Raw genomic sequence first — 24,148 nt, forward strand, 5'->3', positions numbered from 1 at the left:
CTGCACACAAGCGAGTGTACTCCTAGTGCCAGCCCTAAGCCCGGATAAATGGGAAGGGTTGTGCCAGTAAGGGTATAAAATAACGGCCAGTGCGGATCATAAAGAATGACATTTCCACATTGGATTGGTTTGAGCCCAGGTTTACAACAACCGCCTTTGGTGCTGTTGGTTTACAGGTTAGTGGTGGAAACTGTGCTACTGTTGGCAGACAGAGAAGGGATAGTGGATATACTGGCCAAAGGATACTGAAGATGCAGCTACGAGACAGGAGGAAAAGAGGAAGACCACAGAAGACGTTCATGAATGTAGTAAGGAAGGACATGCAGAGGTTTAGTGTGACAGAAGAGGATGCTAGGGACAGAGTGAGATGGAGACAGCTGATCCGGTCTGAAGAGAACAGCCAAAAGAAGAACAAGTAGCAGCAGCCTAATGATGGTGTGGAACAACTGTCCAGAACTGCTGTAGAGATGGAGCATGCTCCAAACTACACAATACCTGGTGGCTTCTTTCTCTGTCTTTGCTGCTTCAGGAACTCTGAAGCCATGCACATATAAACTCCCTCCTGTATAGAGTCTGTGTCGACCAACAATAGTTGCGCTAAGAACAACAACAAAAAAACTCAACACAAAAAGGAGTATTGCAAAAGGCCGGCCCTTTAAAATTCAATTCAATTCAATTTCATTTATAAGGTGGTTGTTGGGTCTGCGCTTCCACAGGCCCCGCTGGTTTAGAGACTTATTCCCGTTAACGAAGCAAGACGAACAGCTCAACCGGTTTTCACATGCTAGCAAGGGGAACCGGACGGCAGCAGTCCTCTGCCGACGGTGTCAAGCCAGTCCAAAGAACCAGCTTCCCCTGCAGCCTTTTATTTCCCCCTATGGTTATAAAAGGTTAAAACACTCTGTGTGTGTGTGTGTGTGTGTGTGTGTGCGCATGTATGTGCGAGCATGTGTGTGTGTGTGTGTGTGTATGCATGTGTGTGTATGCATGTGAGTGTGTTTGGGGGTGCGTTTGTGTGACCTCCTGCTCACCAAAAGGGTCATAAAGGCAGGAAGCTTACTAAACAAGAAAACAGAACCCTCACATAGGATGTGCCTGTAATAAAACACTACAGCCTCCCCCACCATTCAACAGGTTGGGGAGGGCAATAGAAACAGGAGAGTGTTTTTGATCATACAGTTTGAACCAAGACTTACAAATTTAAGTAACACAATGACAACATTTAACAATTTCAACCTAACAGTGGTAAAATCACACCAATAATCACCTCAAGGCAGGTTATATTGTAAGACTCAACAATACAGAGAAAATCTGACGACAAATCAGACGACCCCCTACGAGCAAACACTCGGTGAAAGTGGGATGGAAACCCTTTGAACAGAACCAGGTTCAGGGTGGGGCAGCCGTCTGCTGCAATAGCTCTAATAGACAGGATAATAGTTTATAATGATTGATAACATCAGCCTGCCAATAAATCTGTTGGGCTCTAAAAGTTAACAATGTTAATGCTCAGGATACTCAGACGAGTAATGCTAATGCTATTAAGGTGAAGTAAAAGTCCGAAGACAAGGTGTCTGACTGAACATGGTGCTAAAGTGCCCGTGCTGGTGGTGACAGAGGATGGGGGGGGAAACAGAGCATGTTGTGGGGACAAGAGAATACACCCAGTACATCAAAACAAAGACACTGATACATGTTAGTGACAAGGAATAACAGGAGCTTTGTAGTTGGAGGAGAATGACAGAGGAAAAAATGGGCAATGAAATCTGTGTAGGTCACAAGTAGAATCTCATTTTTCATGGCTCTGTGTAGCTAAAATCATCACCAAAAACAGTCATAATGCTCGGGTCTTATTTTCTACAGTTGACAGGCTAACAAACCCTCCTGTGTCAGTGGCAGCTGAACTTCATTCGACCATGGCCTGCAATCACTTTGCCAAATTCTTCACAGAAAAAATCCAAAAGATTAGACAAGCAATTGGTACATCAACAGCAGATCCAGGACATGTACTGTGTCCACCAAAAAACTGTTTAAACACCATCAAACAGTTTCACCCTATTAACAACAAAGACCTGGAGGACATCTTAGGCCAACTGAACTCCTCCTCTTGCTGTTTAGAGGTCCTGCCAACAAGTTTTTTCAAAAAGGTCTCAAAGACTTTAGAGTCAGACCTGTTACAGATCATAAACTTTTCTTTAACGTCAGGTGTGTTTCCAGAATCACTAAAAACTGCTGTAATTAAACCTATACTGAAAAAGGACAATCTTGACAAGACACAAATGAATAACTACAGGCCGATCTCAAACCTCCCATTTTTAAGTAAGATCATTGAAAAAGCAGTTTCTCAACAGCTCAATTACTTCTTAACACAGAATAACTGCTACGATGCCTTCCAGTCAGGTTTTAGACAGAACCACAGCACTGAAACCGCTTTGACCAAAGTGTTTAATGACATATGTCTGAATACAGACAGTGGAAAAATGTCAGTCTTAGTTTTACTGGATCTCAGTGCAGCATTTGATACAGTTGACCACAACATATTACTCAAACGACTGGAGAACTGGGCAGGTCTTTCAGGAACTGTACTAAACTGGTTCAAAACATACTTAGAAAACAGGAAATACTTTGTATCAATAGGTAACTTCACATCTGAGCAGACAAGTATCACATGTGGAGTTCCCCAAGGTTCCATCTTGGGACCCCTTCTGTTTAACATCTACATGCTCCCACTGGCACAGATTATAAAGAACAACAAAATAAACTATCATAGCTACGCAGATGACACACAAATATATATCACAATGTCACCAGGAGACCGAGGCCCTGTACAGGCTCTTGGTAAATGCATTGAGGAAACTAATGACTGGTTGTGCCACAATTTTCTCCAGCTAAACAAAAACAAAACTGAAGTAATAGTCTTTGGTGCCAAAGAAAAACGATTACAGGTCACCAGAGAACTTCAATCTATACACCTAAAAACCACCAACCAGGCGAGAAATTTGGGTGTAGTGATGGATGCAGACCTAAACTTAGAAAAACACATTAAGACAATAACAAAATCAGCTTACTATCACCTCAAGAATATTTCAAGGATAAAAGATCTGATGTCTCAACAGGACCTGGAAAACTAGTCCATGCATTCATCTTTAGCAGGCTTGATTACTGTAACAGCATCTTTACAGGTCTACCTAAAAAATCAGTCAGACAACTACAGCTCATTCAGAACTCTGCTGCTCGAGTCCTCACTAAGACCAAAAAAGTGGACCACATCAGTCCAGCTCTGAGGTCTTTACACTGGCTGCCTGTCCGTCAGAGGATAGACTTTAAAGTTCTGATGCTGGTCTATAAAGCTCTGAATGGTTTAGGACCAAAATACATCAGTGACCTCCTGACCCAGTATGAACCTTCCAGATCCCTCAGGTCATCTGGATCCGGTTTTTTATCAGTTCCCAGAGTCAGAACCAGACACGGAGAAGCTGCATTCAGCTTTTATGCTCCATATATCTGGAACAAACTCCCAGAAAGCCTCAGATCAGCTGAAACACTCAGTTTATTTAAATCCAGGTTGAAGACTCACCTATTCTCAGCTGCTTTTGAATAAAGCACCAAATCCACACTTTTAAGCTTAAATTTCAAAACTTACATTTTAACTACTGACTTTATCTACTGTTCTGATTTTATCTACTGTTTTGATTTTTGATTTTAAATACTGTTTTGTTTGTTTGTTTGTTTGTTTGTTTGTTTGTTTGTTTGTTTGTTTGTTTGCTTGTCTTAATCAATTTTAAATCATGCTTTTTATTTGTTTTTGTTTTTAATGTCTCTGTAAAGCACTTTGAGTCACCTTGTTGTTGAATTGTGCTATATAAATAAACTTGCCTTGCCTTGCCTAAAATATGAATATTGTTATTTTTTACTCCCATAAAACCTGTATCTGCATCAGCCCCAAAATGCCACAAACCAGCGCATTTAATGCCACTCTGACAGATGCTGCTGGTGTGTCAGATATGAATGTGTTCTTTGGGCGTACCCAAGTAATACTGGACGTTATACAGACTTAATACACAGACAACCACAAAACAAACAACCACAGCCATGATTCTAGTTTAAAGGTACTCTGCATATTGTTCAATGAAATGTGTGTAAATGTGTGTGAGGTATCCTGTTTGATGAAAACTGCCACTTGAATACATGTATATGAACTATATGAACAAATTTACAAACTGACATCAGGAAAAATAAAATGCTCAAACTGTAAAGATTATGAGTTCGTTATATATTATTCATGTATCAGCTGTTTAGTCATTTTATGGCAAAATGGATTCTGTCGTTATATTTTGGTATCGTTTTTGAGTTGAAAAGAATAAAAGGATATTTCACATTAAACATACGAGTCATTAAATGTACCAGTGTTGTGTACTAAGCACAGATTAATTTAAGAATTTTTGAGCAAATGGTGCATTAGGTTGTAACTGTAACGTATATTTAAAGAGTTACAGTGAAAGGAAACACCTGTAAATGGTAGTATAAACAGAGTTTCACATTTTACTATTACAGAAAGGTCCGTTAATGGTACAGAAAACATGTTAAAGTTAAAGGGACTATCAAGCAGCACAGACATACATACTGCCAATCTACAGAATTTTCTGTTTTATCATTTAAAGGAAAAGTCTGTAAAATGGTAAAATGGCCTGCATTTGTATAGCGCTGTACTCCTGGCAGAAAGTTACAGGACTTTTTGAAAAATATTTTGTAAAAACAAAAAAATTTTTCTTTCTTTTTTTTCTTTTTGCAGTGAGGACTTTAATATATAACTGAATCAGCCTTATAGAAGTTCTCAGTCAGTAGTTGTGCTGTGGTTTGTGAAAAATGACCAGTGCTCGTTGGAATTAACGGGTTTTTATCGAGAACCTTACATGCACTGGATAGTTTTGAGCCATATCATATCATCTGTGACAATATATATTTTTAAATAGTATAAAAATGTCAAATTATTATGTCATATGGCTTTGCACTCCCTAGTGCACTCAACAACAACACAAGCCTGGGCATGTCTGAGAGCCAAGTATCAGCTTGAGTACCTAAAAGTGAGCGATCAACAACCTCCAACAAAGCCCAGCACTTAGCAAAATATGCAAAATATCCAAAGTATTCTACCTTTAGGTGGAAACAACAAACATGTTTGACCACTTCAGGCAAAAACACAATGATGAGTAAAACCAGGATACGAAGGAGACGCTAGCAGCTGGTGAGATGCAACCAAAATGTAAACACATGACCAAACACCGCTGGAGCTGCGCTCCATATCACAGGAAGAGCAAAGGGTGGATGGAAATGACTGACAAACAGGACTTTAAGCAGCTGGTTAAGAAGCTTCACCCAAGACACAACACCCCAGGTAGAAACCCATTTTTAGTGTTATTATGAGACAATATTGTGCAGATCCTGCAAAAATAGAAGTTTATTTTATTTTAGCTATTGTTAAATATTAAGCAGTGTCACCACTAATAACAGTAATAATACTACTGCTGCTGGCACCTGGTTCAATCAGACTCAAACTTCAGATTAAAGTGTAATCACTAAAAGTAGCTTATTGGAAAAAAACAAAGGATGCACATAAACGCTGCTCTCTGGGAGCATCAATAAAACCTGTGCTTCAACTGAGACCAGACTGGAATATGCAAATTTGCTGGTAGGTGTTTCAGCTGGGACCCACTCTAATCTCTTTCCACTAGTACCTCCTCAGCTGTTATGGCCGCTTTGCATTAAAACTGAGTAGCTCATGTGTGCGTGAGGTCATTATAGCAATGTGTCCAAAAGTCTGTGATAGGGCTGTGCGATATGACCAAAATCTCATATCCCGATATAAGACATCTATCGTCCCGATAACGATATAAATCCCAAAAATGTAACATTTTCTGTAAATTCTGTGAATCTCGAGCAGCTCGACTTGAAGTGTTTCCAGCTGGGCGTCGTGTACCTGGAGTCGAGTGTTTTAACCGATGCATGAAACGATATATTTTTAGACATAAGTTGTAACGGCCGCCGTTTTCTTTGTGAGTATTTATTACACGGCGTGCTGCGGGGAAAAGCCTGTTCTAACGTTTGAGTCTCAGGTTTATTTTTTAGCACCTGACGGCTCTTTGTTGCTTCTCATCCGTAAATACTCTGCATCCTCTTTCACGTGATTCAGTTTATTTTGAAAAGTCTCAACGGGATCTAGAGCTTTATTGTGAAAGGTTTATGCGGAAAATAAACAAGCGGACACGCGATGGTTTTACCGTCATTGTTGCTAACGACAACGCATAAAAACAGGCGCTTGTCCGTCCATAGTGTGGCTATATTAAATATAAGAGAAAGAGAGAACTTTAAGAAATGAATATAGCCACTACAGTGACCATCAAAACCATGAACAAATATTGTCGTAAACAGTTTATTTTGCGACACCACAAAACAAACGATAGCGTAAAATGAAACGATAGACGTTTTTATATCGTCATCCGATACATATCGTTATATCGAACAGCCCTAGCCTGTGACATCCTTTTTATGCAACACAAACACACAACAATGGAGGAGTCGAGGCGATGGTATACCTGCTGCTTGGACCACAGTGTTGACTTTTTGCAGCTGTTTCCCTTGTTGCCGGGTTTCAAAAATGGCGGTTCTGATTTCTGTAAAGAAGTCGCTCTCATGAATCATCGACTGACGCTGCGTACTGGCCAATCGGTGGCATGCAGTCTCTTGAGGTCACATTTTTGGATCGCCTTGGAACCCCAGCTGAGTAGGCTGGTACTACCACCTAATGCAAAAAACTGAGTCGAGCTAAGCAGAGCAGATACTAGTGAAAAAAAAAAAAAAAAAAAAAAAAAAAAGAGTATACGTGGCAGCTTTTATCTGCTTGCTTGGATTGGCAGAAAGAGGCTCCATTACTAACTGATCCCACTTTAAAGGTTTTCTGCAGGAACACAAATAATGTCAAAATGCTGCGTAGTATTTGTAATCCAGGGCAGGAAACAGCCACTTAAATTCACAAACTATTACACCACACAGTCTGGGACAAAAAACAAACACGAGTCACTACACAACAGCTAACTTCTACCTCCATAGCACAGCAAAATGTGAAACAAAGTATTCACAAAGTGCAATTCCATACAACATCTAGGCAATGTAGTACTCTAGTCCTCACCCTTTTAGGGGTGAATATGCTATTCAGGCAAATGCCAATTAGCAAAGATGTTATGAATGCAGCATGCTAACCAAGATTGACAGCATTATCAAATTTAATTTTTAATATCTAATCTCACCCACTGGCCCAACAGTGACATTCCAAAATACAGGGGCCAAAACCATCGGCTCATTTCATAGTGCCATGGTAGCTATGTCCATCTTTTATATACAGTCTATGGTTCTGACACTAATAAACAAACAACTCCGTTTGTCCATTTGAGACAAACAGCATGAATGCGTTATGCTGCTTATCAGACCATTATAGAAGTTATTTAACCTCTTAAGCCCCAACGCCCCCGGGGGCAAGAGGAGGAGATCACGTTTAATCAGTTATAACACGGGGTGAGAATTTTAAGTCCAGACATGTGTGGTATCCACAGAAACCTCTGAATCTCAGCTAAAATGTCATATAAACCATTTGTACAACCACCAAACACACCGAAAACAGGCCATGATTAAACGAGCAGTTCCATAAATGCGCAGAAGACCGCTAAACAAACAAAACCGAACAAGAAATTCTTCAGACTTCATGTAACCGGCTAAAGACAGGCTGGTTAGCTTCCAGAGCTATCACTGACTCCACACACCAAGTTTCATCACGATCAGACCAAAATTCACTGAATGAGCCGCAAAAGAAGACCACAAAAACACACAGCGGCGCAAATGCGCTAAGACAGAAATTGGCTTACCGTCCTGATTTCCTCCATTATTTTCACCGGCAGCCGGTAGCCACGTGATTAACAGTAGTTGCCAGGCCTACCTAGCCGCATCAGAGCCGTTTTCTGTCAACAACCTCCATTTTAGACCCACCTACAGACACGTGACTGGACAGACACCCAATGCAGTAAATTTGGGCCCACGTGGGTTTTGGCATTGCAACGACTGATTGGTTGAAGTGACGTGAACGTGGCATCGTTACTGTGATTCTATTGGCTCAAACGATTAAAAAGAGGTGTCAATCATGCAAATTGACCAAAAGAAACCAAAGTTACAGCCCCTCAGAGTTTAAAGGGCCAGAGACCAATTAAACGCTCCATGCGCACGGTAGAAAAGGGCCATTGCCATGTAAATATGTGGTTAATTCTTCAAAAATGTATTTAAAAAAAAAGCATTTTTAGGCCTGTTAATAAAATTAATTAATTTCTGCTCCTAAAAATCAACTGGCATGGTGTCCAATTGTGTGCCAAAATTATACATTTTTGTACAATGTCTGGATATTCATGTATTGACAGTGCTGTAATTTTTCACTGTTTCACTTTAGAAACACAAATCTTTGCACAGATGATGTTTATATGTTGGTTACTGAATTTCTGGAATGAAATGTGATCTGAGGCATATTTTTAAAAGGGTTATATGCTAAAAATTAAAGAAAAAAATTAGGCGAAGATAAAATCTACTTACTTTTTCTGTGTGTGTGTCTCAGTAACTTTGACACAGTAATATCTGCTTCAATATTTACACCTCTGATGAAATTTCCACAAATGTTAGCTTTATTTTGATACCAAGATTGTAAGGACAGAGTTTGTAATTGCAGAGAAATAATCAATTAAATTTGGGCATTACATTTCCGAGCAGGAAGCTCAGAAACCCCCTTGGGGCTTAAGAGGTTAAAGCTCTCTTTCTCATTTGCATTACATTTCTGTCAGCGTTGCATACTCTTCAGCAAAAACAGACTCTTTTACACTGTTTTTGGCTTGAATGTGGCAAAGCTGCTCTGCTGCATATCCACCAGTCTGTTCTTTAAATGAAGATCCAGCACCTTTAATAAAGCCATCACGCCACCTGCTAACACAGCCTGCAGACAAGTTTAAATGTGTGTGTATGTATGTGCACACTACTGATCCATGCATGCGGCCATCATAGAAGAAGGATACTGAACAAGCCAAGTTAATTATTACACTCCTGTCTGCTGACTCACACTCGCACTAACAACCTGTGCACACAACCTGCCACATGTGTGTGTGGTGCTCTGTACATGAATGTGTTTGTTTTAGTAAACATGCTCACCTGCACTCGCATACAGTGCCAAAATAATGAAGACTAAAGGTACTACGAAAAATGTACCGAAATGGTTCAGTAAATGTTTGGTTCACAGGTTTTACAGATACTGTACAGTTTGTTTCGCTCCTCCCGCTCACAGACAAATTCAAGTAGGAAGTCGGTGGGAAGGCGGGTTGGCTTAGACTCATTTAAAATGAGCCAAGCCTGTGCAGAAAGCAATGATCACCACAGTGTGTGTGCTGTTTTTCTTTCTCTTCAACTTTCTCCTATTTTGAACAAAAACCTGCGTGTCCAAAGAAATCAGTTCAAATTCTCTGATACATGAACATGTTCTCCCTGTGGATAATAATGAGGGAGTTCTTTCTTTAACAGGTGTTCAATCTGCTCCTGTGATGTAGGTGTGACTGCTGCTCTGAATGAATTGCAGGTAAACACCACAGCATGTTATGCAAAGCCCACATATCATCCACTCACATCATGCAACAATCACCTCCTCTTTCCTAACAACTGAAATATACGATCACAGTCTGAACCACTGATGCAGACACAGTTGGTAGTAGGTGTAGGCAGGGGTGGTGAGATAGCCTCCAAGTTCTATCATGATCACCAGCTTGCTGGCATATCCTCCTGGTTGGACCTGACAGCGATTCCACCTCAGTGGATGAAACAAGTTTCCATCTTTAACATGAACAATTTTCTTCCATATTTTGCCCAAATCTTTGTGCTTTGTTGGAGGTTCTTGGAGTAGTTTAATAACTCATCAGAGCCACTGCTGACTGACATGCATGGGCTTGTCTGCTATCGGTTTGTGTTTGTGCATCCCAGAGAACGTAAACGTATGGTCACTCTGTAATTAATATATTGATAAGAAACTTTTATATCATGTAAAAGTTTATATTCAGTATTATGGATGCGATGATATGGAACAGCGCTAACTTGCAGTAGAAATTTCAATGCAGACACGACAGGTTTCAAATAAGTGTTTCTCTGCTTCCTGCCATTAAATCTCCAAGTCTTTGCAACACTACAGGAAGGATGTGTACTATTCTTCCAGAAGATATTCCTCCATTTGGTCTTTTCATGAAGAGCACTGTCAAACACAATGACCCAAAACTTCCTGATTCAGTTCATTCAGTACCCTGGCATTATGATTCTCAGCATTTCCATCCTCAGCACATTGGTCAATGGATGGAGAGACAGAGTGGCATCCTGTCTTGAGGATAAAAAGGCTTTGTCAAAGCTAAAGCTTAGAATGGTGAGACACACTGGTGCTATGTGTCAAAAGTTGAGGGAGTCTCATGTAAAAAGATATGCTTCTTGTATTACTACGAATGTGTGATGTGAAGTTGCAGTGTTTTATCTCTTGGTTTATTTGATAATAATTTATGCATATAGATATTTTTCATACCTTGTAAACATTTGATAGCTCCCATTCACTAACACAGATTAGCAACTTAAAGAAGATGGAAATGTAGAATCTGTGAACCCTTTCCTCGTATTTATCTGTTTAATGCAGACTTTTCCAACGGTAACATTAATATTATCGTTCATGTTTAGATACAAAATCATCCATCATGTTATCCACCTGCTGCTCACAGTCTCAGGTAAATTCTTGGATGCAGTGTTTAAAAACAGCCTCGGCCATAACTGCTGTCTTTTTAAATATTATTGCAACACACTTTTAATATGCTTATAATGTGATTACTAACTCTACTATTAAACAGATTAAATAATAATCAATAATATTATTATTAAATAGGGTCTGATAGGTGGAACCACCATGTGGATGGATCAGCTGACAGCAGATTTACCAGCATTAGTGTAAATGTCAGTGATAAATGTGCCAAAGCCAGGCTTTCAGACAGTAACGTGTCCACAGGAGGGGTTGTTTTCTGACACTGTCAAATTCAGTTGCTCAGTTTTTCCTCTTTCAAATCAAATAAAAACATTGATTTACATTAAAGGCTGTTATAATCAGATTGTTTAAAGTAAGCCTGATCATTTCCACCTCCATATTTTTTTTACTTGGACTACACTAAAACGCTTGGCCTTTAGTCTGAAATAGCATGATTGTTACTGACCCGTCCAGATCCAAAATACACACTGTACCTTTGTACTGGTAGCAGCGTAAGCATTCTCTAGATGTTGAAGTGCAGATTTATTTAATTCAGTTTTATTTATATAGTGTCAAATCAAAACAAGGGTTACCTCAAGGTACTTTATACTGTAAGGTAAAGACTCTACAATTAGGGCTGAGCCATATCATACCGTTCACGGTAATACCGGTACAATGTTAGGCAACGATAAGAAAATAAAATATCGCGATAGAATATGGGTAAAACGCGCATGCGCAGTGCCTTTGTTTTCATACGCACATGGCCGAAAAAGCATGGGGGCAACAGAGAATGAGAAGGGGGAAAGCGGATCATTAAGTGAAACGGATGAACCAGAATTGGTTTGTAAAAATGGTGCAACTTCAGTGATGTGGAACTGGTTTGGCGTTTGTCCGTCAGATACCCACCAAAGCACATTTTTTTGTAGAACATGCAAGGGGGCCGTCGTTATTGCCGTATTTGTCGGACTAAGGTGCTCGTAAATCTGGGAGTAATCTGGGTCCTAAACTCCGTCCGCTTCATGTCCCAAAGTCAAACGAACACTGCAGCATCACTGAGAGTTAAAAACTGTCTAAATTCTTTCATCTTTAATAAAACGATCAGCGTTGCTGCTTTACCAGGTGTAACTATGAAGTTTAACATCCAGGCATCCATGAAAACAGGATTTATGAAGTTTAACGGAGTTAGAAGTTAGCAGGAAGTTAACGGAAGTTAGCTCGCTAGTTTTGCTAGTTACCTAAACATGATATAGCATGTTCTGACTGAGAGATTTCTGAAAAAATTCAAACGTACAGCTCTGCTATCACTTCCAACATAAATGAAGACAGAAAACTAAACAGCAGTGACGTTTGTAGGGTTACTGAAGTTGGGCTAGCTGCTGTATAATGATGTGCTACGTGATCGCTAGCAACACAGCTATGTTAGCATAACATAAACACAGTGAAGCTGGAGGATGAACGCTAACACTTTTCCACTCGATAAAAGTTAACGTGAGGGTTCCTGAGGGTTAGAGACAAATGCAATCGCATGGCAGGATGCTGTAAACGGACCAAACTTCAGTCAGGAGAACAACTGAGGGTGAGGGGAATAAACAGGACAAAAGTCTCACTGTGGAAAAGTGTCAGAGATGAATAATAATGATAAAATGCAAAGTGGTGTATAAACACAGAGAGTGGAAAGCAACAGTTGCACATGGATCAAACGATACCTGCGAGTTTTATCACATCGGTTTTTCCCTCTGTTTCAGAATGAAACCAATGAAATGTTGGCATGCTTCAGCTTCTACAAACTGTCAGGGTCCAACAAGTTGCAGTGTTGTTTTTGCCCTCCGGGGCTCAGCGCTCATTACGTGACTCACCAGCCGAATCATCTGAACATTTCTGAGCAGCACACCACAAACATCTATTTCACAGACAGGATCTATTTGACTGTTAAACATACAGAGAGCATTTCACACACCTTCACAGCAGCAATGATTTAAGCTGCATGAACTTCACATGCATTGATCTGCTTATATCACTGACGTTAAACTTTCCGGCTCTCAGTGTCAACGTCGAGCTGTGACCACGTTATTATTTTCTCCTTGGCCTTTTTCAGTCCTACATTTCTGACCTCACACACAGAAGACGACAAGCCAGCATGTAGTGAGTAGTCCTGAGGCAGAGGTCTTTTATCAGAGCATTTGCAGCCGGAGCCCCCAGGCCTGCCTGAGGACACGAGACCGGCTGAGTCTGGGACTTCTTTTAAATATCTTCTTAAAAGGTACTTTTATCAGACAGCTGAATGATTTTATTTTACTTGAGGTTATTTTCGCCTGGATTGGTTTGATCTGTCTTAACATCTTCTGATTCTGTGAGCGTGCTTAAGCTATAGATTATAAAATGATCAGATCAAGGCATAAAACCTGTCACTGTTCTGACAGACAGCATACACAACAGCAAACGCTAGTAAATAAATATAAAAATGATGCCTTCTGGAAACTGTCCAGCCTGAACCGCCTGCTGCTAAATACTCTCCAGGAGAAGGGCAATGCATCTCAAATGGCTCTGTTGTCTTCCTCGAATGAACTCAGCGTTTCTGTCTTCCTTCTGTGAACAGACACAAGTACACACACTCACTGTGCTCGTGCTGGATGATGTGCTGCGCCATGTGAATCGTTTTCACCGAGAGCATCACCCAGCCGATCCTCACCTGCACTGACAATCAGCTCCCTGACCGACTCCCTCTGTGTATCTGACCTCTGCCCCAGTTCCCCGATCAATCTCAGGTCACGAAGCATTAGAGCGTTTGAAGATTAGTCACTACAGCCCTCACAGCAGATCAATGAAACCAAGAAGAGCGCATTCACAAGGAGGCTCGCGCTGTTTATCTTAGCACTTGGCTCAAATGAGTCATCATCATCACACATTATTTGTTATTAAAGCCAGCAGGAGCCGCTCACTCAGGGGCCAGCATCTTCATCGCTGTCTGTGTCTAAGGCTACGTTCACACTGCAGGCGAAAGCGCATCAAATCCGATTTTTTTGACCCTATGCGACCCATATCCGATCATGGTATGACAGTGTGAATGGCACAAATCCGATATTTTCAAATCCGATCTGGGTCACTTTCATATGTGGTACTGAATCCGATACATATCTGATGTTTTAGAAAGCGACTGCTGTTTGAACGGTCATGTCGCATTAAATCCGTCTTTTACGTCACTGACACAAGACAGACACCAATTATCAGCGCCGGAGAAGACATCGCGAACACTTCCTGGCCATCCAGTGCAGATGTCAGTGAAACTGTTGGGAAGACAATGTTGGAGAAACGTGAACATTTTATTTATACTGTATATGGGGGTGGCGCTGTCACTTGGTGTTTCGCTCGCTTTGTGGTAGAGTATCACTTCCTGTTCCTGCTCAAACACAGTGGTGTTTCTGAGTAGCTTTTCTGCTTAGCAATTTAACTGAAATCTTTTGATACATCCCTTTTTCATAGTATAATCTTAACGTGCTTCATCTGAATCACCCTTTCTGTGTGCTCACTACCTAATTTATAGCCAAAGTATTCACTCACTGTCTCTTTACTGTTTCGCTAGCTTAGCTTAGCTCGTAGCCGACTCGTTAGCACCATGGCTACTTCACCTGTCCCTCCTGCACTTTCCTGCTCATTGTGTCAGATGTTTAGCTACTCCTCGGCCTCCTTTAGCAGTAATGATACCTGTAACAAATGTAGCATATTTGCAGCTCTGGAGGCCAGGATTACTGAATTGGAGACTCGGCTTCGCACCCTTCATTCACCCGTAGCTAGCCAGGCCCCTGTAGCTGGTGCAGCCGACGATAGCGTAGGCCCCGCTAGCTCTACCCCGGCAGACCCCAAGCAGCTGGGGAACGAGGGCGGTTGGGTGACGGTGAGGAGGAAGCATAGTCTTAAACAGAAGCCCCAGGTACACCACCAACCTGTTCATGTGTCTAACCGTTTTTCCCCACTCGGCGACACACCCGCCGGGGGTCAAACTCTGGTAATTGGCGATTCTGTTCTCAGACATGTGAAGCTAGAGACACCGGCAACCATAGTCAATTGTCTTCCAGGGGCCAGAGCAGGCGACATTGAAGGAAATTTAAAACTGCTGGCTAAGGGTAAACGTAAATACAGTAAGATCATAATTCACGTCGGCAGTAATGACACCCGGTTACGCCAATCGGAGGTCACTAAAATCAATATTGAATCGGTGTGTAACTTTGCCAAAACAATGTCGGACTCTGTAGTTTTCTCTGGTCCCCTCCCCAATCAGACCAGGAGTGACATGTTTAGCCGCATGTTCTCCTTAAATTGCTGGCTGTCTGAGTGGTGTCCCAGAAACGATGTGGGCTTCATAGATAATTGGCAAACCTTCTGGAGGAAACCTGGTCTTGTTAGGAGAGACGGCATCCATCCCACTTTGGATGGAGCAGCTCTCATTTCTAGAAATATGGACCAATTTATTAAAAACCCCAAAATATGACTATCCAGAGTTGGGACCAGGAAGCAGAGTTGCAGTCTTACACGCCTCTCTGCAGCTTCTCTCCTCCTGCTACCCCCCCAAAAACCCATCTCCATTGAGACTGTGTCAGCTCCCAAACAGACAAAAAACAAACCAAAAACCAGCAATAAAAAACTTAAACATAAAAAATCAAAAAGAAAGAACAATACAGAATCCACATCTGAACCAAAGAGTAAAACAGTGAAATGTGGATTATTAAATATTAGGTCTCTCTCCTCCAAGTCTCTGTTAGTACATGACTTAATAATTGATCAACAAATCGATTTACTCTGCCTTACAGAAACCTGGTTGCAGCAGGATGATTATGTTAGTTTAAATGAATCAACACCCCCGAGTCATTCTAACTACCAGAAACCTCGAAGCACAGGCCGAGGGGGCGGTGTGGCAGCAATTTTTCACACCAGTCTATTAATTAACGAAAGACCAAGACAGACTTTTAATTCATTTGAAAGCCTGATGCTTAGCCTTGTCCAACCCAGCTGTGAAACTCAGAAACCAGTCTTACTTGTTATCATCTATCGTCCACCTGGGCCTTACACAGAGTTTCTCTCTGATTTCTCAGACTTTTTATCTGATTTAGTGCTCAGCTCAGATAAAATAATTATTGTGGGTGATTTTAACATCCATGTAGATGCTAAAAATGACAGCCTCAACATTGCATTTAATCTGTTATTAGACTCAATTGGCTTCTCTCAAACTGTAAAAGAACCCACCCACCACTTTAATCACACTCTAGATCTTGTTTTAACATATGGCACAGAAACTGAATATTTAACAGTGTTTCCTGAAAACCCTCTGCTGTCTGATCATTTCCTGATAACATTTACATTTACAATAATTGATTACACAGCAGTGGGGAGTAGACTTTATCACAGTAGATGTCTTTCTGAAAGCGCTGTAACTAAGTTTAAGAATATAATCCACCCACTGTTATCATCTTCAATGCCCTGTACCAACATAGAGCAGGGCAGCTATCTGAACGCTACTCCAACAGAGGTCGATTATCTTGTTAATAATTTTACCTCCTCACTACGTACGACTCTGGATACTGTAGCTCCGGTGAAAACTAAGGCCTCAAATCAGAAGTACCTGACTCCGTGGTATAATTCTCAAACACGTAGCCTAAAGCAGATAACTCGTAAGCTGGAGAGGAAATGGCGTGTCACAAATTTAGAGGATCATCATTTAGCCTGGAGAAATAGTTTGCTGCTTTGTAAGAAAGCCCTCCTCAAAGCCAGAACATCTTACTATTCGTCACTGATTGAAGAAAATAAGAACAACCCCAGGTTTCTCTTCAGCACTGTAGCCAGGCTGACAAACAGTCAGAGCTCTACTGAGCCAACCATCCCTTTAACGTTAACTAGTAATGACTTCATGAACTTCTTCACAAATAAAATTTTTATCATTAGAGAAAAAATTACCAATAATCATCCCACAGATGTAATATTATCTACAGCTACTTTTAGTACCATTGATGTTAAGTTAGACTCTTTTTCTCCAATCGATCTTTCTGAGTTAACTTCAATAATTACTTCCTCCAAACCATCAACGTGTCTTTTAGACCCCATTCCTACAACACTGCTTAAAGAAGTCCTGCCATTAATTAATTCTTCAATCTTAAATATGATCAACCTATCTCTAATAATCAGCTATGTACCACAGGCCTTCAAGCTGGCTGTAGTTAAACCCTTACTTAAAAAGCAATCTCTAGACCCAGCTGTCTTAGCTAATTATAGGCCAATCTCCAACCTTCCTTTCATATCAAACATCCTTGAAAGAGTAGTTGTCAAACAGCTAACAGATCATCTGCAGAGGAATGGCTTATTTGAAGAGTTTCAGTCAGGTTTCAGAGCTCATCACAGCACAGAAACAGCTTTAGTGAAGGTTACAAATGATCTTCTTATGGCCTCTGACAGTGGACTCATCTCTGTGCTTGTCCTGCTAGACCTCAGTGCAGCGTTCGATACTGTTGACCATAATATCCTATTAGAGCGATTAGAGCACGCTGTAGGTATTACAGGTACTGCACTGCAGTGGTTTGTATCATATCTATCTAATAGACTCCAATTTGTTCAAGTAAATGAAGAGTCCTCTTCACACACTAAGATCTATTATGGTGTTCCTCAGGGTTCAGTGCTAGGACCAATTCTATTTACATTATACATGCTTCCCCTAGGCAGCATCATTAGAAGACATAGCATAAATTTTCACTGCTATGCTGATGACACGCAGCTCTATCTATCCATGAAGCCAGGTAACACACACCAATTAGTTAAACTGCAGGAATGTCTTAAAGACATAAAGACCTGGATGGCCGCTAACTTTCTGCTTCTTAATTCAGATCAAACTGAGGTTATTGTCCTCGGCCCTGAAAATCTTAGAAATATGGTATCTAACCAGATTCTTACTCTGGATGGCATTACCTTGGCCTCCAGTAACACTGTGAGGAACCTTGGAGTCATTTTTGACCAGGACATGTCCTTCAACGCACATATTAAAGTATGCACATGTAAGACCGCTTTCTTCCATTTGCGCAACATCTCTAAAATTAGAAATATCCTGTCTCAGAGTGATGCTGAAAAACTAGTTCATGCCTTCATTACTTCCAGGCTGGACTACTGTAATTCTTTATTATCAGGATGTCCTAAAAACTCTCTGAAAAGTCTTCAGCTAATCCAAAATGCTGCAGCAAGAGTACTGACAGGGACTAGGAAGAGAGAGCATATTTCTCCTGTATTGGCTTCCCTTCATTGGCTTCCTGTTAAATCCAGAATTGAATTCAAAATCCTGCTCCTCACTTACAAGGTCTTAAATAATCAGGCCCCATCTTATCTTAATGACCTTGTAGTACCATATCACCCTATTAGAGCACTTCGCTCTCGCTCTGCAGGCCTACTTGTTGTCCCTAGGGTATTTAAAAGTAGAATGGGAGGGAGAGCCTTCAGTTTTCAGGCCCCTCTTCTGTGGAACCAGCTTCCAGTTTGGATTCGGGAGACAGACACTATCTCTACTTTCAAGATTAGGCTTCAAACTTTCCTTTTTGCTAAAGCATATAGTTAGGGCTGGACCAGGTGACCCTGAATCCTCCCTTAGTTATGCTGCAATAGACGTAGGCTGCCGGGGATTCCCATGATGCATCGAGTTTTTCCTTTCCAGTCACCTTCTCACTCACTATGTGTTAATAGACCTCTCTGCATCGAATCATATCTGTTATTAATCTCTGTCTCTCTTCCACAGCATGTCTTTCATCCTGTTTTCCTTCTTTCACCCCAACCGGTCGCAGCAGATGGCCCCGCCCCTCCCTGAGCCTGGTTCTGCCGGAGGTTTCTTCCTGTTAAAAGGGAGTTTTTCCTTCCCACTGTCGCCAAAATGCTTGCTCATAGGGGGTCATATGATATGATTGTTGGGTTTTTCTCTGTATTTAATATTGTGCTATCTTCTGTACAATATAAAGCGCCTTGAGGCGACTTTTGTTGTGATTTGGCGCTATATAAATAAAATTGAATTGAATTGAATTATAATCTGCAGATTCTGACAGAAATCTGCAGCTATCCTTTGAAGCACCGCTCCTCTAAAACAGCAATAAGGATAATTATTAGGTTATTTACATTATTATGTAAATAACAAAATAACTTAAAGCAAAATTGGGAAACGTAAAGTCCCAAGTCTTTATATTAAGGGCCATCAGTCAAACAATATTGTTTGCTCTGGGTCTAAACAGAGTGCGTTGTGTGTGACGTCTTCTTTTGCGCATGCGGGCCGCTTTGAGGTTTCACACTAGAGCGCGTTTGCTGTCGCATTTTATTTGTAGTGTGAACAAGCAGACAAAAAAATCGAATTTGATCCAAAAATCGGAATTGAGCATTAAGACCTGCAGTGTGAACGTAGCCTAATTCATACCGCTGCTTTGAAGCTAAGCTAAGCTATGGATCGCTTTTTGATCATTTTTCTATTATCACTGTAACAACGTCGAGCTTAGAATAAGGCGCTGTTTTACCTCCTAAAACCATTAACGCTGACACTGTTCACAGAACTGCAGTCAGCTTTCTAACTTGTGCTCAGTCAAAACTGTGACACAAACACAAGACTGTTCAGAAACATATTTGGCAGTAAAGTTACAGCTGGGTGACCAACTTCCTCCATGTTGGCCCTTACATTAAAAGAAAATGCTAGCTGCACAGTTTGATGTGTGCCACGGATCACATTAACTAGTCTTAACAAGTCATTTGGCAAGCTGGTCAGATCACTACAGACAGTTTAGAAGGTGAACACAGACACAGAAATGCCAAAAATCAGCACTTTTTTAATGGCCACACAGTCAAATACCTGCGGTTTAACAACACTTCTGAGAAAACAGTGGTTGGCCGTGACCTTTGGAAACACTTTCCAGAGCCTCAAACTTTGATTTTGTATCATTCTGAATAAAAAGTTGTAAATGTTTTGTAGAGCTGGGCAGAGCATAAACGAGTAAATAAATAACTGCAATCACGGGCATAACTTTATGGCTATTACAAATGTTAGGCAAATATGTTTATGGTTTGTGTGTCTGTGTGCTTCATGTGTCTGACAGAAAGAGATTCTAAGAAGACACCCAACGTATCGGAATACTGGAATGGTATCGCTCTTAAAACCCCTGTATTAGTCTGGCCCTACCATCGCCAGTATAAAAGAGCTTTAACCAGCATCCCCAACCTCTATCCAAAAGACCCATGACTGACATGTTATTAGCCAATAAATGTCCATCCCTCCCTCCTCACATGGCAAAAGCAGCTTTAGGCTTCCTAACTGGACATCACTAACCAGTGGGTGACATCTTGATGGCTACACACATACTTAGCTAGTCTGTGGGTATCTGCTGATGGTTTCTAATGTTAGCTGATAAAGTCATTTGAAAATGGGAGGATTTAGTTGGCAGGCTTCACATTTACAGGTACCACTGACAATACTGGGTAACGACTTGTGATTGACAAGCATCACACAATAAGCCCATCTTTGATAATTCTTCTTCCTCACTCTAATGATGACCACTTAATGTTCCACCTGACCATAACTTTTGGATTCACCTGTTCATCGCATATTTACTCTAACTGGAATAAAACCTTTTAATGCATCTTTTTCATTCATTACAAACATTCAATACTGAAGACTCAACAGTAACACCAGAGGAACAGTATGTAACATCAATGCAGCCCAATTAATGTCATCATTTATTATTATTAGGGCAAAATATTGCTGCTGTCATTTATTGAAAGATAACTGCGTAGAGGCTTTACCAAGACAGATGTGGGCATTTATTTGAGTCTTGCTTCTAGAGCGACTGCAAAAGTAACCAAACAAACATGTTTTATTTAAGCTTTACATTCACTTAAACCTGCTCCACTCTGAAAACATTACTGTCACGTTTAGTCTGATCATTTTTCTTGGAAGGAGCTGACCTCTGGTTTTCGTTAATCTTGTAAAGTTTAGATGAGGTAACGAACGCGGTGTGTGTTCACCGGTGATCCGGTGACTGTCTCTGCGATCATATGACTCTTCCTCGGATTGAGGAGCACCTTGGCATAACGCTAACTGACCTACATCAGTTATGCTTCGTGTAGTACCAGCTGACTGTAATACTACGTTTCTAGGAATCAATGAACCCTGTTTGATTACCACTGCCCCCCGTCCTAACCTCTCCGCTGTACCCTGCTGTAAACAGCCGTGCGTCAGCGTCACCACAGCAGCGGAGCGGCTCTGCGCTCTTACCTCCGAACAGATGAGGCGAAAGGTGTGCTGGTAATGATCCAATCAACAGCCGGGGAACTTCTTGCCCTCCGCCCGAGCGCTCCCTGTCCGCCGCCTCCTCTGGGCTGCTGCCGCCGGACTCCGGGGAGCTGTAGCCCCCGCCGCTGTTGGGAATGTTAATGCCAGAGTGGGGTCTTAAACTCGAGCCCCCAACAGACCTGGCCCTGGCTCCGATCTGCTGGCTGGTGCTGGGTCCGGAGGCTCCGGACGCACCGTGGTACCTCGCCCCCCGGGCGGCAGTCCTGCCAGCGCTGCTGCCGGACGTGCTGGAGGGCAGGTCCGAGCCGGAGTAGGCTCTGGTCCGTCCGTTAGCAGCTGGGTTAGCAGTGGGGCTGCTCTGCTTTGCCCCCATGTTAACCTCTACTGATTCGGCTTTGAAATATTAACGAGGCGCTGTGCGAGCTCACTGCGGGACAGTACGCCAGATTTCCGCCCGAGGCAGATGGCTTTACAGGACACACGTCCTGGAAGAAGAGAAAAGCACACCAAACTCCGCGTCGCTACGATACCATCGAGAATCGACAACTGCCAGTTGGTGAAAAGTTAAAGCGGCCGCGCGTGACCAAAGCTGGGGATGTGCGGAAAAGTTTAGCAGACGTCACCATTGTATTCCGTCAGTAACGGTTCTAGAGGCTGTGCTGCAGGTGAGAACGTGGGTCCTTCCTTGTGTGCTGAGCCGCTCCTGGTGACCCGCTGTGCTCCGGCCGCTGGGTCGTCCTCAGTACCCCCTCCGCCATGGCTCCCGAGCCGCGTGAAGCAGTGAAGAGTGGCGCTCCTCACACCCTCCTGCCTCACAACACATTGCTCAGTAGAAGGAAGTGATGGAGGAGAAAGTCCTGCACTGAACCGTTTTAGCAGCGGTGGCGGCGGCAAGGAGACTTGCTGCGCAGGCTAGCTGCCAAGCTAGGCAGGCTCACGGGGACTTCCGCCCAGAAGTTTCAAAATAAAGCCTTTGCCGAGTTTAAATCCCCACTGCACATCACAGAGCCCCACCAGGCACCAAAGCCTCTTTAGCAGTAGTTTTATGTTATTAAATAGCTGTTTTACAAAGTGGCAATTTATGCATTTATATAAGTAAGCACAAATAATAATATACATTTCAGGTATCTCAAACAAAAGTACTCCTTATTCAGAATCACGCAAGTTATGTTGTAATGACTGATTAGTTAATGTAATACTCTGTTGATTTTACATGCTGTATATACTTCTGAGTAGCGTTATCTGTAACACTATAGACCAGGGGTGTCAAACTCAAGGCACACTTTAGGTCGCGGGCCAAACAAGATAAACATTTATTGAACACACTAAAACAATGTTTTTTTAAACATAAATATGAATAAAAACAGACAGGAATATTATTCCAGATTAAATAAACTTAAAAAAAAATAAACTTTAACTTTAAATATTTTGCTCTTTATAAAACTATATCCTGTCAAAATTATGCAAGTTAGAAATATGAACATGCTGCCAAAAACCCCAGAAAAAAATAAATGAAAGCATACACAAGGTTGGAGCCGCATGTAGACGGAGCTGGGCATTGCTTCAGGAATGGAACTAATAAACTGTGCGGGCCATTCAGTGTCGTACTTTGCCTTGAGTGTATCATTACACTGCAGCTCCATCTGAATCTGCACAGGTGCAGTTCAGCAAAGTCCGCTGACTTGGTTCAACATTACTTGGCAACAGGGAAAGTGAGGCAGGTTGCACTGGTGCATTTGTGACAGCTTCACTTGAAATGCCTTCACCGCATCATACATGCCATGTCCATGAACTGACAGATTTCCTTGCTGAGCTCAAAAACTCTATTGAGAATTTTTATCCCAACTCAGCCAACGGACCTCTGTATGATGAGGAATGTCGGCAAACTCTGAATCTATTTCCCACATAAAAGACTGAAATTGACGGTGATTTAAACTTTTAGCTCAGATAAAATTTACGGTTTGCGTCACGGTGATCATTACATGCTCCATTTTTAGGACTTTACCACACAGCCTTTCCTGGTGTATGATGCAGTGATATGCTGTTAACTCACCGGTACATTTCTCCTCCTGCATCTTTACTCGCATCCTGCTGACTAGTCCGCTTTTTTCACCGCACAACACCGGCCCTCCATCTGTTGTAAGTCCAACAAGTTTGTCCCAGGGCAGTTTCACGTCGGTTACACTTTGACATACGTTTTCAAAAATGTCTTTTCCTGTCGTTGTCCCGTGCATCGATTTAATGTTCAATATTTCCTCTCCACGGATGAAGATGGCCAGCTGTGCAATGTCCATCATGTCTATACTTTCATCCACAGCAAGAGAGTATGCAATGAAGTTTTTGCTTCTTTCACACAACTGTGTTCTTAAATCAGTGGCCATCTCACAAACCCGATCAGCAATCGTATTTCTCCTCAGGCTCACATTTGCCAAAATCTGCGTTTTGTCTGGACACAAGACGTCGCACAGCTTCATCATGCAGCTCTTCAGAGTGGTACCAGGCTGATTTGGCTTTCTCATCTGCTACAATAAAATTTGCTTTCACGACAGCTTCACTTTGTGATTTTGCTCTGGTGAAAAGGGTCTGCTGAAATGTCAGATTCTTCTTTAGACTTCTACTTTCTGTAGTTTCTGCATTTAGGTTTTTCAGCTTACGTTTTGTCTCGTAGTGCCGTCTTGAATTAAATTCCTTAATTACAGCCACATTAGCTCCACTAATAAGACACACGGGTTTACCGGCAATGTCTGTAAACATATATTCAGTCACCCACTGGCGCTGAAAGGCTCTGCTTTCAGAATCAACTTTTCTCTCCACCATTGTGAGCAGCTAGCTTCGCAATAACAGAAGTTTGACTTGATTGATGCGGGAATGTTCCCAGTTAGCCTAGCGCCCAGCAAGGAGGCTGCAGCGCTGCATTATGGGATCTGTAGTTTGTATATTATTAGCGCCTCACATCGCGGGGCCATGCATAACAATAATAATACATCTATATAAAATGATCTCGCGGGCCAGATATA

The 24,148-nt window shown here is 41.7% G+C and overlaps 1 protein-coding gene across 1 annotated transcript in view; it reads right to left on the reverse strand.

Moving 5' to 3' along the window:
• The window catches only part of znrf2b (zinc and ring finger 2b), a 61,991-nt gene extending 39,938 nt beyond the window's left edge, over window positions 1-22,053 (reverse strand). Inside the window, exon 1 of the mRNA XM_063485428.1 lies at window positions 21,114-22,053. Within this exon, the coding sequence (XP_063341498.1) occupies window positions 21,114-21,504 (391 nt within the window). The 5' untranslated portion in view covers window positions 21,505-22,053. The remainder of the gene's footprint in view (window positions 1-21,113) is intronic.
• Between the last annotated feature and the right edge of the window lie 2,095 nt (window positions 22,054-24,148).

This window comes from Pelmatolapia mariae, linkage group LG10_11, assembly GCF_036321145.2.
Source record: "Pelmatolapia mariae isolate MD_Pm_ZW linkage group LG10_11, Pm_UMD_F_2, whole genome shotgun sequence".
NCBI classification, from domain to species: domain Eukaryota; kingdom Metazoa; phylum Chordata; class Actinopteri; order Cichliformes; family Cichlidae; genus Pelmatolapia; species Pelmatolapia mariae.